The 12286-nt window shown below is 39.9% G+C and overlaps 1 protein-coding gene across 1 annotated transcript in view; it reads left to right on the top strand.

Annotated features, from left to right (window-relative positions):
- Window positions 1-202: 202 nt before the first annotated feature.
- Window positions 203-12286, top strand: part of FGF13 (fibroblast growth factor 13) — a 113184-nt gene continuing 101100 nt past the window's right edge. The window contains exon 1 of the mRNA XM_062006638.1: window positions 203-368. Within this exon, the coding sequence (XP_061862622.1) occupies window positions 203-368 (166 nt within the window). The remainder of the gene's footprint in view (window positions 369-12286) is intronic.

Raw genomic sequence — 12286 nt, 5'->3', positions numbered from 1 at the left:
GTGTTGTTTGTAAAAATGAAATGTTTCCCCCACCCTTCTACCACCATGAATAAGATACTTAAGACTTTAATTTTCCTTCCTGTAAACATTTCTTCCCCTCCTTTCTTTCCCCCACCCTGACTTTATATAGTTGATTTAATTCTCTAGATTGCTTTCCTCAAGCTCTAACTTGAGTTCATTTTGTTATGTGGTGACCACAGTTATGGATGACGCTCCCCCTGGCACACAGGAGTACATTATGTTACGGCAAGATTCCATCCAATCTGCGGAATTAAAGAAAAAAGAGTCCCCTTTTCGTGCTAAATGTCACGAAATCTTCTGCTGCCCACTGAAGCAAGTGCACCTCAAAGAGAACACAGAGCCAGAAGGTTTGTGGCACTATGGATCCATGTTCTGTTTGTTTCTATTATTTTTATTTTTCCATGTATGTCCCTAGAGTGTGCTGTGTGTTTTCCAGCCTGTGTCAGTGTAGTGCAACTGATGCAGGAAGCGTGATGCACTCCGTGTTCCCCTTTGCTTGCCTGTTAGTGTCTGATTCAGCTATCACGGGACACTATGATATAAGCCATGTATGGTATCGTTCTAGACAACAAGTAAAGCAATGCTGCTTTTTCTTAAATAAAGTTTGTTTGTTTCAGCTCTCATCATTACACACTGCCCTCTTTTTGGCTGCCAAAAGTTGCTTGCTACTTAAACAGCATCAGTTCCTAGTTGGTTCTTCCCAGTAACATTTCTGAAGCTGCACTCTGCTGAAAATATGGCATTGAAACTCAGATTCGGCTTGTCCCTAACACCTTTCACTCCATAAGGCTTCTGCATAGCGCTAGAGAATGCTCATGGCAGCTGTACTTCAGTGAAGCAGGATGAACTTTGTATGTAATGCACGCCTGGTTGCATTTTGGAAAATGAAATGCATGCAGAGCAGAAAAAAAAATACCTAGAATGTTTTCCTTTTCAGATAAAGCAAAGGTATGGTCTCTTCTAATGCTGTGCTTGCTAATATGAAACTACTAATGAGGTATCTGTACCTTTAACTTGCTCGTCTAATGTACATACGATTAAGCTATTTTAAATTAGTTGTTAATACTTTCTCTTATTGTTCCATATGTTTTGCATTACTGCCTCATATTCCACATGGTAAGCCTTCTACTTTTTGTATAAGCTCCAGTATCTGCCCAGACAACTAACGCTACTGATGGTAGATGTATTTTAAGTTTAAGTATTCAGGGCTGGATTCTGTCACAGTTGAGCCTGCAGGAATGGCAAAGGAAGGAGGCTGAAGTCCTTCCTCACAAATCACTTGTATTATTCTCTCCATAATGATGGGCATCAGTTGCCGAGCTGTCACTATTAGCCCAAATCATTTCAGTCAAATGGTTTCTCCTGTTACATACCCCAGATCTGGCATGAATGTTCTTCTCACCACTTCTGGGAGTTCTGTGTCTTTTTAAATAAAAGTACTTTATTGAAATAGCATTTCTTTCTCACCTCACCAGAAATGTTAAGTCTGACACAAACACCGGTGTAAGGTATGGGGAGATGTTTTCTGTTTCAGTGATGATACAACTGAATATTAAAAGTGGGGTTTGAAAACATGAAATCTAACTCTCCTGTCAGTTCTGGGGCTGACTTGATGAGAGTTGTGATTTCATAATTCTGACTCGATAAACATGAAGGAAAGTTGAATCCTATAGCACTCTTCTGGATTAGCAAATGTATTAAATTTACTATTTGTTAGTGTTTGTGGTGTTTGTGAGTAAATTATGAGCTGGGAACTGTTCATGTCAAACTGGTCTAGGAAGATGATGACAGCTGAGCTACTAGAGGTGCTCAACATCCTTAGCCAGTGATATTTGGTGAAATGAAAGATTCCACGTGAGATATAAAAAGGAAAGGCCCTAAACTTGTCATCATTGCCTTGCACCCCGTATTGCAGTTTTTCCTTGTGTTCATGTGTAACTGCAGCAGGACTCAATGGTCACATGAGTAGAACTCACACTGGGAGCTGGATTCCTGCTGGAGAGTAGCCCTTGGCTAGCACTGATCATTTTCAGTGAATAAATCAACAATTTGCACACTAACAGCATGTTCAAGAACAAGTGAGGCAGAGGTATGCCTGGGTCTTTTATCTTCAAAGCATGAGTCACTTGAGGGCATGGTTTGGTCGAATGTTGAGTAATTCAGGATCTGACAGGAGAAGCTTGCAAGGTGCAAGCGCTCAGTGAAGACCTGGGGAGCATCGGTTCTGCCATGTTATCATCTGGAAGCCAGCAGTTGCTCTTCTTAGAGTCTCCATAAATCTACATACTGTCTTCCTCCAACAACAGCTGTGTTACTTCTTCCTCCATGGCCTTATGGTATTGTTAATCATGCTTACTGATAATGTTTATTTCTAAGAGGAAAGCTGTTCATGTCTTACTGCAGTATACAAGGATGAATGCCCTTCCCCTTTTTATCCCTCCTCCTCTCTTCCAGGAGTTTTGCATTACTAGACAGGGCACATGAATCTCTGGCCTTATTGACTTGTCCCACAACCCTCTAAGCTGATGGGAATTCATAGGGGTATCAATTTTTATTGTTGTGTAATTTCTATGTGTGTTTCTTTGAAAGTTGTTGCCTTTAGCATGAAAGGGAATATATCTGTTTAGGAGTCCTTTTAACCTCTGTTGCAGCTTAAATTGGCTGGGCTGCTTTGGTCCTTTTCTCAAAATTCTGTGAATTGCCTGACAGTGGAGTTAGATCCGCTGAAAGACTGATCAGCCTTGTTCTCAATGGTTTGTTAGCATGAAGCTTGAAAAAAACTAAGTCTGAAGTGATCTGAACTGTGCTTTCAATGCAAACACTCAAACAGCCCATTGAAGTTAATGGAGTGGCTGAAACAAACCCTATTTTAATACCTTCTAGTGTGAACCTGACAGTTAACAGCTCGATTGTGCTGTAAGGATGAATGAAAACAAAGACTAAACTTGTCACTGTAGCACAATTTATACATTTGTGAAGGCACTGGAAAGTATGGCAACTAAGATGCTATTAGGAAAGCTGAGTAAAACATCATAATGGAACCTTATGGAAAATTGCAAATTTAAAGGACTCTGCAGAGAATATCATTACTCATATTATTACTTTTTTATCTGCTGAGTAAATCCTGCGTATTTCCAACTTTGCAACTCTTTGCCTATTTCATTTAGATTATGGATTTCTTCTCTGCACTTTTTAACCACTTTCATATAGGGATCATTCAGGATTTGAACCCCTAGAAATGTAGGATGATCCCAGGTAAAAGATTTTCCTGGGTTTTTGTAGGGATGTTTGAGTTGTGTTCTGTTATTTGCTGGAAGACTTAAATACCACCCCACTCTGGTATCTGAATCAGATGACCCATCTTTTTTCATATTTAAGACCCATTTCTAAAAGCAAGATATGAAAGGAGAAAATTAGATCTATGTTTCTCAAATTAACCTGTCTTGGTTTGTTGTTCTTTTCCTGATTCCCTACCTGCCTGTTTGCAAGGTCATCATCTTTCACAGCACCCATATGCCTCAAATACACCTTAGCAGAAGTAGTCCAGGGCCAGTACATTTGATATCAGCCTGGAGGACACATAGAAGGTCCTTGGTCCAGTAACTGCAGCAATGACAGTCTTTTTTTTTGAAGTGGTAGATGTGGATGGAAGGAGCAGAACAATAGGAAATCCCATCAATATTATCGTCCCAAAGTGTGGAAATTTCCATTTGGATCCAGTGCCAGCAGGGTGATGTGTGTCAGTCTGAATCACTGCTCAGATAGGATGCTGCCTTTCCTAATGCTATGGAAAAGTTTGAACTAAGTTAAAACATCAACTGCTGATTTATTTTGCATCGTTCCAGCTTTGTTTTTGTCAAAGTCATTCTACGGTTTACAATGTCATGGATCTCTCAAATGCAATAAAACAAGCAGACCTGACATCCTTACCTGGATGCTAGGTCCTGTGGGTATTGAGTATTATTTACAATTACATCCAAGCAGCAGCAGAATACAGGGTGATTTTGTAGCTTCCCTCAAGCCAGGAATACGCTGCTAGCAGGAGAAGGGCCATCTGAAGTACATTTTGCAGCTATTTGTTCTCTTAAATAGTTTAAACATAAGCTGCTGCTATCTGTATAAAACATGGTTACATAAAAAGAAGTCTGCTCCTGGAAAACTAATTTAAGTTGTATTATTACATCCAGAGGAGGGAATATAATGAGAGAAATGTTTTCTAAAAACGCCCATTGGTTAGTCACAGTCACATAACCAAGAGTCTTGGCCTCTTGCCCACAGTTCTGTTTTCATGTGGGATTTTTTTGAGCTTTTTTTTTTTTTTGGTAACATTTAGTCTCCCTCCAGGCATACATAACCTTTTTACACTGGAAAACAGACAAGCATGGCAAAATACGTATTGGGGATGGAGAGAAGGAAATCTAGGATAGCAGCTGGTAATGAAGAAAAGCAGCTTTCCTCAACCAACAGGAAATTTGATTAGATAGAAAATGTTAAGGATGCTAATATGAAAAAAGCAGCTTTGTGGTTGCCCTTGACAATGGTTTGTTATCTTCATCCCTAGCAATGGGATCACTGGCAGAGCCAGTCCTGGGGTGAGGAAAAGGTAGGACATTTAAGCACATGATGTGGGAGGGCAGCTCTTACGCCTACTCCTTGTATACACACGTTTTTGTCACCAGCAGAAATTCCAAGCCTTTATATTGTGATACTGAATGTGCCTTTGGTGCTCCAAGCATTGTGTCAGCACTGATAGTACTGTTACTTGGCACTCTAATTATATGCTTTTCTTCTAGACCAAATCAGTCCTATCAGCCCAGCTTCCTTGTTTAATTGTGTTAATACATGTGCATTTCTGTATTTTAGAGGAGAAAAAGAAAGAAGGGGGAGGAGAACATGTATTTGAAATCATGGAGAACTGTCAGAGGCTTTTAAACTTTATGTATTGTTCAGAACTGAAAGAGACTTTTGTATTCCAGTGGAGAATAATAGAGATGAACTGTGAGAAATGTAGCTACAAACACCTGTGCTAGTTGTCTGAGGTGTTCAGACCCAGCACACTTGGCTGTGAAGACACCAGTGAGGAGGTTCAGCATCGTATCACGAGTGAGTTCAATTTCAGCTTCAATCTGGACAAACAGCCACCTGAGAGGAACTCCCTGGTTCATGGAATAGGGGCTTCTGCTTAGTACTATTTAGAAACTTCAGAGTTATGGTCGCTTGATATTAAATTAATCAAATTTTCTAATGTTTCGTACTCTTTTTCATCATGTCTTCTGCTTTCACTGGAGGTGAAAAGGGAAGACTTGGTGTCCTATTTGCAAAGGCTCTTTGCCAACAAGAGTATTTAAAGCTTTCCTGCTGCAGCTAAGCTATCTGGCCTGGAGCAGTTCATCCTGAGGAGTGAAGAGGGAGGGCACATAGCCTGTTACTGCCTGGTGTTGAGGCCCTGTAGCCTTCAGTGCTCTCATCCTTTCCCTCAGCAAAACCTTTTTCTTGGCTCTGCTTTTGCCTGTACCTCTTAGGTCTTCCTCTGGGAACATGAAGCCTTCATCTTGCTTTGCTACTGAGCCCCGGCACTGGCAAAAAAAGGCAATGAGCAATGCCTGAGCCTTGCTCAATAGTAGACAAAAATAAGCTCTAAATCTTGTCTGGATACACATGGAGTTGCTGCAGCTGTGGGACCATATCTGTAGTGAAGGATGATCTAAAAAGGGTGACATAGACCACAAAAGCCAAAGGTCTGCAGCTGCCACTGTCATAATGGCTTTTTACCCCCAAAGAGAAAACTGACTTTGACTTGATTAAATGATAACCTTCTGTTTCAGGGCATTGGGAGGCAGTGGTGATGAGTGCACTGTTATTTTCTTCAGATGCTTAGTACATAAAGCAGAATAGCTCAGTCCTGTAAGTGTCTGAGCCCTCTTGCCCTGATCCTCCAAAGCCTTTAAGCACATGATTAACTTTAAACATGAGAGGGCTCCCAGCAGAGTCGAAGGGGTTGGGATGTATTTAATGAGCTTACCTGAACGTAGCCTGGGCCTGGCTCAGGTTCAGGCTCAGACAGTGCAAATCCAGAGTAATTCCACCAAAATCCAAGATTTACTCAATATTTACTTGTCTGAAAATGGGATCAGAACCCCTTTGTTAAATTTATTTTGATTTCTTCTTTTCTTACTCACTTAGGAGTTTATATGGTCCTATTGCCACAGTGATTCATGATTGAACATGCATGTGATCGTAGCATTCCTCTGCAGCGGGGAAATTCAGTGTTTGCCTTTATGAAGAAGGAAGTGAGGGACTTGATTCTCAAAACTATTTTAGCATATTGTCATCATTAGTAACAATAACACTGCCTACTTAAACATCTGAGCACTAGGTAATGAACTATTCTCTTTGAAAGATTCTGGGTGTGATGCCTCTAGCCATAGCAGAGTTCAGAATTCAACGTTTTTCCATGGACTTGAACTTAGAACCTGAGCTTTTAATTTTTCTCTTCATCAGTAGCTCTGTACTGGACTGCCAGCTGCCACCCACCCTCCCTTCCCCTCACCTTCCACCATGTGCTTATACATTGACTCTTACTCTGACAAACCAACACCAATGTTTCCTCACCATGTGAGTTAAGAAGTGGCTCAGCACTTCTGAGCTCCATGGCAGGAGGAGTGGAGCAGCATGGTAAGGGGTGTAAGAAAGCCTTAGCAGGGAATGCATGAATGGTGACAGCTTATTGGGCTCCTAATTCAAATTTACCCTAAACTGATCTTACTACTTACTTGATTTTCCACATCTTCTTTACTTTTCACCAAGTCCTTGGCTCTAGGCTTTGTGTTTACACGCCATTTCTGTTTTTAAAATGCTGGCTGGACACAATTTAAAGAAAAAGGTGACAATTCACTGTTTCAAGCCCTGAACAGGAAGCTTCTAGTTGTTGATAAATCTTTTCTGTCAGCAGTTACTACAATGGTTAACAAGTGTATATTGAGGAAGGCATTTGAGGTTTTGAAGAAAAGTCACTGAATGTAGCATTTCAAATGGCTTGCAAATCTCTTTTCTTCCTGAATTTACATGAACCTGCCACCTCACAGGACGCAGTTTGAGAGCTTTCCTTAGAGCTTTACTTCAGCTCCTCAGATGCTTGGAGATCAGTGTGCAATTCATGCATTCTATTGATTTGACTTGCTAATTCCTTTTAATTAATACACTGCCACTTTCTATTTTTCAGCTAGGTAGTAATACTTTTTCATAGGTCTATGTCTCTTGCTGTCAGCTGAACATGACCTGAAACAAAGATTATAGCTGGAAGATCCTTCTTGCTGTTGATGCTTACCCTGCAGTCACTTCTTACCTAGCGCTCTTCAGGAGAGCTGATATTTAAATCATAGCTCCAGTACACTATGTTCTCTGATCAACCCTACTGTTTTAAAATACCTTTGTGTATACACCTGTTATTGAATTCCTTGTCCCTTTTGGTCTATACTGTTTTTTTTCTGCCAGACACTTCCTTTAGTGCCCAAGTGTTTCCTGACCTCTGAAAAGCGTGATCAGATTTCATCCTTCTAGTTGGTACTGATTTTCCAGCACATGTAGATTTCACTTTCTGCGTGACTGTCCTCACAGAGTTATCAAGCGGGTGAACCCAAGCCTGTAGGTAATAGATACACTCAAGGAGAAGCACTAAGAGTCCTCACAGTACTTTTATCTGCCATCTCACCTGTCCACAGGTAACAAGTTGAAAATTAAGTGGTTTGTTGAACTGTTCTTTCTTGGTGGAAAATTCAGAGGTGCAGCTGTAACTCTGAGCTGTGTGATTGTTAGTCAAATTTGCACTCTGTAGCATCTGAGAAGTTTAAATAAGCAATGGCATAAAGAACAGTTCTAATGCATTTATTTCAAGACAATAGGGTTTAATTTTCAAGCTAGAGCTGTATCCTCATCACTGAACAAATCAAGACAACCCAAAGACAACTTTTTACTCTTATCTTTCCTGTGTACTTTTCGAAACAAATCTTTTATCCATGCCTTTTGCTATTTTGCACTCACCTCAGAATAAATGTTCACTATGGAGACAGTATCTGGCACTTAGCATATCTGAAGTAGGACATTTACACCAAAGGAGTCACACTGATACTCATTTGTCATCTCATCTATTTGGGACTCTGAGAACTTCAAAGAGTGTGGAGGAAGGCCTTTGTCTTGCTACTTTTTATTCCATGTATCTCCTGAGAAAGCATCAGACTTTGCTCTTCAATCTGTCCTAATTTTAAATAAGAAGTAGTTCTTTATTAATAATGAAGATTTTTCTTTGTACCTTATTCAGCTACATGGCCCATCATAATTATTGCACAACTCTTTATCAGTGGTAGTATTGAAATACTGGCCTCTGGGCTGAGAACACGCCAAATGTTTCATGCTATTTTACATTAGGACAACTACAGAAACAAGAACTTGTTAAACTTCTTTATCGAAAGAAAGTTGTTTCCTTTCCCAAGGTAATTACTTAGAAAGGTGCTTAGGCATGCCTATGTGGTGCAGCAGAGCACACAGCAGAGATCCCCTAGCTACCATCCCACATCTGTGCAACCCAGTGCAGCACCATGCAATGGTGTTAGTTAAAATCTAGTTCCAAGGTTAGCTCAACCCATATCTAACTCAGAGATTTCTGCTCTTTGTTCCATCAGCAGTCTGGGTCTTTAGCAGCTGATACCTCAAGTGCTCAAGAATGAAGCCACAACAGAGGGCAAGGTTCACCAGAAAGTCTGTCAGACTCCTCACCTGTAGGGTTATCTGGGGAAGAGAAACTCTATCTTACTTCCAACTCAAGTCTCCATGTGCCCTCTCAACTCTTGAGTTTTTCTTTCCTGTTTCTCCTTGTTATGGAGACAGAGCTGTGGATGCTTTCAGAGCAAAGCTGCAGAATTTTCACAGCAAAGCCTTTTATTTCAAACATATTGTAAGCACCCTGTGCAGCACTGGGGGTTAGTGTTCCTTCATGACTGTATAAGCAGTTAATTTTTTATGGTAGTACTTTTGCCTGTATCTGTCATTCTCTTTTAAGTGTCTTGACCTGTAAAGCTAAAGAAACTGAAGAAGCTTTACCCAGATCTCAGGGATCACAACAGAGGTGCAAAGATTGCAAAAGGCCAAAGTTTTGCTAGAACACTTATGTAAAATTATTGAATGCTTTTTCAGTAGCATCTGAATGGTTGGGGGAAAAGTCAGTGTTCAGATTGTTTCATATTTAGTTTTTTGCCCACCAGTATTTATCTGCAGAGTTTTCCTGCTGTGTACAAGTTCTTTGATTTTGCTTAGATACTTATAAAAACCTCCAGTGCAAAATATTTGCCCATGTTCTTTTAAACCATCTCTTGTCCTCCAGGACAGAAAGGTGTACTGTCAAGCAATGGTGTTCAGGAAGACTGCACAGGTGATTGCTGGGTATTGATCCCAGTAGCTGTGTTTCTTTCAAACATATATTTGTAAACACAACCAGATCCTTTTTTTTCTTAAATAAAGAGATTACAATGAAATAGGTTAAACCCTAAAGTTTAGGGACATAATCCTGCAGAGGTATATCCAGCACATGGCTGTATATCCTCTTCAAGTGATACAGTGTTCCTTGAGCTCCTGCTGTTAAAAAAATGATGATGCATTTAGAAAACAAGGAGAAATCCTTTCTCAGGCATCTTGGATACTCCTGTTCTGAAGCTGTCTGCCACAATTTTTAAGTGTGCTAAATAATTCTTGCATGTTGATTTAGCCAGGAAAAAAATGAAGAACACGTACAAATTACTGCACAAGAAGTCTTTAGGTACCAGCTGTCTTTCACGCTTGACATTTCCACGTTACACAACAGACTCTTCTAGAAAGGTTACTGGTGCAGCTGTGTTGGTTCTCACTATTTTACACTGTCTGGTCAAATTTAGCTCTCATAACAGAATGAAATCTAGTGGCCGCTCTTCAGATTTGTGCCAGCATCATTAAGACAGATTTTCATTTGTTTTGTGTGACCCTTGGCATAGAGAAGTCAGAAGAGCATCAGTGTATAGAGTGGTGGCCTAGTGTAACATTACACAAATATCTATGCATCTCAGATGTTTTGCTGCAGCTCTATACAGAAGACAAATGAAGGGGCCCGACCCTGCTTCTCTTGATTGCTCTGACTGAGGTTTGGGTTTCTTAACAAATATTCTCTAAATTGTGGCTTAACCTTTCTCCTTATGCTTGATTTTCCTTCTTGTTACAATATTCCTGTCTCAAGGATTTTTTTTCCCTTGGATCTTGAGGAAGAGATACATTTCTTTCCCAGCTATGTTTCTTGTAGCATTTATGAGAAGGTTAGAGGCTTAGCCAGCCCTAGAGTGTCATATCCTTAGACAATGAAACCAAGAGGCTTACTAAAGAGGGTGAAAAAGGGTCTATATCCCCAAGTCAGCAGAACTTACTCCATAGAGCAATCTGGTACTTTAACATCCATTGAAGATGCATGTCCTGACATTTCTCAGGGTATGGAGGTCTCTGATGGCAGCAAACTGTGGGCTGGTGACTTCAGAAATGGGGATATTTTCACTCATATTTCCTGCCTGGACATCATTTGACCTCAATGTTATGAAGACAGAGGGAATGCAGAAAGACAGCCATGAAGATCATCTGCAAGACAAGAATCTGAGACTGCAGTGAACACAGTAGTTTTCCATCTTTCAGAAAAAGTGTTAACAGCATAAACCACATCTGTGATGGCTGTCGGTCTGTTCTCTAAACCTGTCTTTCCTCTGAACAGTCCCATGGTTTTTCATTTCTGTAACAGGTAATGTCAAAAATGACACTTAATTGTAGGAGTTGTTAAAAATGTAGAGTATATTTCAATTGTGCACTTTTGCTTAATTGGTGTTGAAGACCGAGTTTTCCTCTCTAGTTGCACTTAACCTCTAGTGAATATAATCCTCTCATTTCAGACAAGTGGAAAAGCTGACATCAAATATTGCTAGTGTCTCTTAAATACTGTTAGTAGAAAATATTTAAGCTTCACATAGAATATTCCATTCCAATCATGAGCTAGTAGCATTAACCCAGTAGTGTTCACATGGCAGGCTAGCCTTTTTATGATAAATTTAGATTAAATACATTGTTAAAACGGTGGTAAGCAAAAATCTGGATGGAAATTGGGCTGACAAGTAAATGTTTTCTTAAATCACTTGGGTATTACATTAAATAAATGTAAGAATGGTGAGAAATTTTACTGGTCTTTATACTGATAACAAAGGAGCATGTTTAGGAAATTATATTTCAACTGAAGAGGATTTGATGTAATGCATTTAATAATGTGTGCAGTGAAATGTGCAGTCAGTATGATATGGTTCTGGATATATTAAAAAAATGCAGTGCTAGTTATTTTAAGGTTGAGGGAAGCTCTGAGTCAAAATAAGCTTTCCTGCTGGCACTGAAGAACATATTCTTTATGATATACAATTGCTACTCAAGTGGAAGTTATGTATTCTCTAAAATTCAGATGCTCTGCTTCAAAAATTCCTTTGTCCCTTGGTAGTTCCCTTCCTAATAACAGACAAGGAGGTTATTTTAAATCACATGTCTGCTAGGCTGCTGAACCAGCTACCTTTAAGGCATGCTGATGAGCTTACAGGAAGACTAAGCAGATCTCCAAAAGGTTCTTGAATTAATATGGACTTCTTTTCAAGAGTGATGATCTAAGTAAAAATTAGTAGGTTGTAGATGGCAGTTTCTCCTGCAGAAATTTCTCTTGGCTGTTTGTTCTTTGACACACTAAGGTAGATGCTTTCCTAAAGATGCCTATTCTGTGTGTAAATAATACTTCTTTCAAATTCATAATACAGGAGAGCGTTCTTCAGGACACAATGGCAACAGATGCTCAGCTTGGGCAGGCTGGTACCATTGGGAACTCTGACAACTTTGATGAGCTGATAGGTCATGTCCACTGAAGACACTTTTGAAGATAAATGTATTTTTCATTTTCTGAAAAACACTTCTATTCCCCATTCATATTAATTTGAATTTGAAAGCAGGCTACAAATAAGTGTGGACTATTATAAAGATGAAATACAGGCTGAATAAGGTGGCAAACAATGAGAGGAGAACGGGTAGAAAGAGCAGCAAGACGGAGAGGGCAGTTTTTGAACCACAAAGCACCATGGTACCAAGGACAAGTTGAAATGGGAGAAGGTGAGTCCAACAGGGAAGAAAAGCCTACTAGGAGAGTGATTAAGAAGCTGGTGATATGGACAGGTGAGAA

This window comes from Colius striatus, chromosome 13 (assembly GCF_028858725.1).
Source record: "Colius striatus isolate bColStr4 chromosome 13, bColStr4.1.hap1, whole genome shotgun sequence".
NCBI classification, from domain to species: Eukaryota; Metazoa; Chordata; class Aves; order Coliiformes; family Coliidae; genus Colius; species Colius striatus.
The sequence above is the reverse complement of the archived record's forward strand: the minus strand, read 5'-3'. Positions and strand labels throughout refer to the sequence as shown.